Genomic DNA, 5391 nt, shown 5'->3' with positions numbered 1-5391 from the left:
CAATCTGATAGACATTAAATTTATATTTTAAAATAATGTATTATTGTTTTCAAGAGTAAGCCATTCTTCGGATTGAAGATTACTCCATCGATATACTTTTATGTAAATTTATCCCGAAATACCGTTTACGTATAAATTCGGTTTGAGAGCAACGAATTACTTTGGATAAACTCAAAGCCGAGGCCTTGTTTCCCGAAACATAGAAGAGAGAAGTTTCGACGAATATAACTCCAAGAGTTTGGAAAGCGTTGGCAACAATTCCGAAATCTATCAGCCTAGAAAACACACACACACACACACACACACTCACACACACACACACACACACACACACACACACACACAAAACTTTTATACATGTTTCTCAGAAACATATATCTCTACACAGCAGAGATCAATACTCCCTCATTTTTTATGTCAAATATTGCAATTATACTTACAATTATACTTCTCAACAAATCTTTATTAAAAAAAAATTGAATCAATATTCATCGAAGAAATCGTCATTTTTTATTCATTATTCGTAATAATAAATCTATATGTCCATATAATTGTACGTATAACGTGTCAAATAGTAATTTTAAACGTAATTTTAATGGTACGTAATTTTAAATGATACGTTATGTAATTTTAAATGATTATCTCAAAATTAACAAGTTTTTAATTTGTAATTTAGTTAAAATAGTTTATTAAAAATTGTTTATCGATAATCTTATGAGAAAATAAACTGAACATTTATACCCGTTTCCATCATTGATGAATAGATTAATCTTAGTTTAACTTACTTTTTTCTAGTTCTAAAAATTAAAAAAAAAATAAAAAGTAAGTTGAACCCGAGATTAAAGTTAATTTACATTGGAAATGAGCATTAGTCAAAATTATTGAATGTCATGAACTTTCACTAATTATTTCCATAATTTTATTTCTCTAATTTCTTCAGTATTTAAGAAGGTAGTCCTTCGAAACTACGTTTGACGGTTCGATTATGTCTTATCGATGTGGCTTGGCGTGCGGTGCGATGAAATTGGGTCATCGTACGAAATTGCTACCACCTAAAACGAAATTATTCCGCGAAATTTCTCGACGCTGTTACGGTCTATTTGCGCGATATTAAGAACGCCATTAATAATTGGTTTCAGTTGAGAAGGATAGTACCGATGGTACTACTAATTTTTAGACAATTAAATAATCGATTTACCTTTACAGATACTCTGTAAATTTGTTTAAATATCCAAGTTAGAAAATTGATTGAAAGATTACATGGAATTATTATCTAAATGCTCCTATATAACAATACATAATCTTTTATTAAGTCTTAAAAGCGGCGCATCTTAAATCTTTCATAATCAATTTCAGCACTGTAGAAATTGAAAGACTTATATGATTTTATTAGTATGACATGAATCTTAATTTAGAAAAATAAGAATATTTTTTAAATATAATGTCTTATTTTATATTTAAAATAATTTACTATAATAATATGTTAAAATCCTAATCTTATTATATCACAAAGATTAGAGGCGCCAACTTGCTGATTAGCCATGTGTGGAATTGGACCAGTGTTGCCGCACACATATGAAAAATGAACACATATTCCAATAATTTCCCTCTAGCCTCATTCATGACCTTTTTTTGCGAGATCATCACTTCGTAGTCTGATTATCTATTTTTCTCCTCTTCAAAGCGAAAGTAAACTCCGAATTTCTCTCTGACAAATCTGGTACTCCTAGCTGAACAACGATATCTTTCTAATAAACTAGTTTCTTCATTGTAAATTTTATCAAGAATCATGCCCATTAAACTTAACTTCGAAATCCCTATTTGATTACATCTCTCCCTCTATCCGAGATAGTCTTCGAAATTATGAATGTATGAATAATAAATTATTAATGCGCAGCACTTTTCTGTAACATTCATCGTCAAAAGGTTAGATAATGAAATACAAGAAGAAAAATGTCAGACCAATCACAGACGAATTTACGCGTTAGCTCTGATTAGAATTCTAGTTCTATTCTTATTTTAATGTTTAATAAAAAATAAATATATAATGACGCGATAGCGCTGACAAAGCGTTCTCCGAACGCCTTAATCGTTTCTACGAAAAAATATAAACTACTAGCGATTTTCTATATTCACGGAGAAAAATATGGACTACGTTACAAAAAAAAAAGGAGAAAGCGTGAATATTTTATCGGCCGCGCTCGATTCGCTCAGTAATTGAAATTTTGAAATAAAAGTTACAAAAAAATTTAACTATTTTCGCTCAACATTATTTATTTAAAAAAAAATTATTCATGTGTAGAATTCCACACACGAAAAATTCTGATATGTAGAATACTCCACACACTTCCCACAAAAGTTGACGCCCATGACAAAGATCATCATATCATAGTTGGAGTTTATTCGTCACTGACACGGATAATAAATTATCGCTCGGCAAATGATGTTTTCAAATATCATGGAAATAAAATTCATCTTATATACAAAAATCAGACAGTGCGCTTGCAACAAAATTTATCACAGTCGCTGTTTCTTCGGAAACTGATGCGCTTTACGTCCGTCCGGCAAGTCTGTTTCCGTAATGTGACATAAATACATATTTATTGCGTGCGCAAAACGCGCACGTAGCCCGTAAACGTGCAGACCTTTGAGATTTATTCAACTTATTCTATCCCTCTCGTTCCATTACCCATGATAGATCTTCAAAATATATGTATATGTACTTGGCTTGACCACTGGTAGTCATCTTTCTTCTGTTCACTTTTATATAAAACATATATAGATTTTCCACATTCCTCTATCATACATTAGCAAGATCACGTACCGTTATTACATTTGCCACTAAGCTATTTTAATTAGTCAGAATAATTCTACATAAATGTACAATCGACATGAATCAATTATACAGTGGATCAATTATAAATTATAATTTTTTTCATAATTTTTACACTTTTCTTTAATCTTTCAACCATCAATTTTACACTTATAATATTTAATTGAAAATAATAATTATCTTTACCGAATAAATTTTATCAAATATTATTAGAGATACTTTTACATATAAAAAATAAAGAGAAGGTGAAAGATTCATTTAATTTCAATTCATATTCGATGAATAATGTATCATTCATTGTCATTATAAATTCTCTTGACATCCATCTGTATCGCGCAATGCAGATAAACAAATGATTGATAATTCTAACAAATATTTTTAATGTTATGATTTATAATATCAATTATAATTCATAATATCAATAACGCACACATGGGAATGTATGCGACAAGATTTATACCCAGGATACCTCAAAAGAACGCATGCCCGTACATGTATTAATCATAATCGTCCAACAACAATAAAAGTACACAAGCGTATTAATATATTTTTTGAATATTAAAATATCATTTATTAAAAACTAATTTCGTATTGATAAACGGACCTCACGTTCAGAAAATTTAAAAAATAAATTTAGTTTTATTCGAATTGAGACTTTTAACATAGATTTCAACAAATTTAAATTATTCTTATTGAATGTAAATAATTTAAAATATATTATAAATATATTATAAATATACTATTAAAATATTATTAAAATATATTATAAATATACATTAAATAATAAAACAATAAACCATCAAATAATTAATTTTTTATAAAAATTGTGTATAAATTTAACGTTTTTTATAAAATGTATTATGTAAGAAATCTAGAATAGGTGAGAAGAAATTTAAGAATTTGAAACTTAAGTAAATACAAATGAAGATGTAGATAGATAAATAAACAAATCTGAATTAGAATAACACATGACGAGAACAAAGAACCTCTAAGTCTAATGTTGTCTGAGAAAATAACAGCGCGTTGACTTTAGATGGATTGCGGATTCGCAAGTATATAGTTACCATGGAAATCGGAGATTATCTATACTCGACACAAATGTTATTCACTAGTCCTACATCATAATAAGCACAATAATTTCCTCAACATGATCACCATTGTAACCGCATACCGCGAGTGTATAGGTATTACCTGTGTAATATTCTATATATATATACCTTACATTATAAAATAATATTAATTGCGAAAGTTTACTGCGAGAAATTCCTTCGTACTTTGATCGATTGTCGTACAATTCTCAATAACGAGATCTCATCAGATCTCGCCGCGAAGGCTGGTGGAGGGACAGGGGAGGATACGTATGTAAAAAAAATCCTTTTGAAAAAAAACAGCCGAGTGACAACAGGAAGTGGGACACTTTGTAGTCGGTGCAGTGGGTGAGAAATAGTAAGTGAGACGTATCCAGCAAGTGAACGAGTGGCGGTGCATACTTACGTCCCGTTAAAGGGTGCATCAGAGCGGGGTGCGAGGTGGCTGCTGCAGCGGCTGGTTGCTTGGGTTTGCTAACCTTTGTGTTACTTTTTGCAAATTCCAAACGTATGGTTTGTGGCATATCAGGATCGAATCTAACCCCCTGCTGCAAATAGATTCCCTAAATTAGTAAATTGGGAGCACACGTGGATGGGTGGTGGTAGTGTAGTAAGGCAAAGATGAGAGAAAGAAAAAAAATGAAAAAAGAGAGCGATAGTGGAGAGCCATTCTTTCGTCACTAGCGTTGAGTTAATCTTCCATCAGAAATAAAATTACACGTTTAATAGAGCTTGTTTTTCTAGGCATTGTATTTTTTTTCACAACAACTTCTTAAAAGTGATTCTTTGATTGAAAGGCAAAGAATTGTCAATTATCTTTAAAGAATTTTCCATGTATTCTATATCTATCTTTAAACAAAAATTAATATATTTATAGTACAGTATAAAAATATTTGTCATTTTACGTTTATATATAAATGTTTATATATATAATAAATTTATATAACATATGCAATATTTTTTCGACAACTGTAATAATATTTCTCATTTTCTCGCAATTTCCTGCAATTCTATCCTTAGTAATATAACAATAACTTCTACAGAAACATTGACAGATCACGCTAGCTAATCACGTTCAAAAGTGATTTATTTTTCTTTTATATATTTTACATGACATTGTTCATTTTACGTAAATTTAACACGAAAATAAGCTAGATTGATGTTTACAAAAATATGAACGTTAATCGATATTCTATAAATCGCCATATTTCATCAAAATAATTAACTTCTGTTTATTTTAGAACTGACAGTGCAAAATTATAGAAATGTTACATATATTACATATATTTACTTTCTCAATATAATCATAATAAAACAATGTAAAATTAATTTATTTATTCAATTATTTATTAATTTTTATAAATATATGAAAATATATCGATAACGCCCAAATCTAAATCTATACAAGTATTCATTTACACAAGTTGTATTTCAAATTGTAAAAATTATTATCATTATAGATATTTTCAT

At 29.3% G+C, this 5391-nt stretch overlaps 1 protein-coding gene across 4 annotated transcripts in view; it reads right to left on the bottom strand.

Moving 5' to 3' along the window:
- LOC108690695 (protein couch potato-like) overlaps positions 1 to 5391 on the bottom strand; it is an 82455-nt gene that overhangs the window by 25728 nt on the left and 51336 nt on the right. For 3 of the 4 annotated variants that reach the window (XM_018198110.1, XM_018198114.1, XM_018198112.1), the window contains exon 5: positions 4328 to 4469. In XM_018198110.1, coding sequence (XP_018053599.1) covers positions 4328 to 4469 — 142 coding nt within the window. The remainder of the gene's footprint in view (positions 1 to 4327; positions 4470 to 5391) is intronic. The other variant, XM_018198111.1, reaches the window with a different exon arrangement.

This window comes from Atta colombica, unplaced genomic scaffold, assembly GCF_001594045.1.
Source record: "Atta colombica isolate Treedump-2 unplaced genomic scaffold, Acol1.0 scaffold35, whole genome shotgun sequence".
Lineage (NCBI taxonomy): Eukaryota > Metazoa > Arthropoda > Insecta > Hymenoptera > Formicidae > Atta > Atta colombica.
Note: the sequence above shows the minus strand (reverse complement) of the source record. Positions and strands in the feature narration are given on the sequence as shown.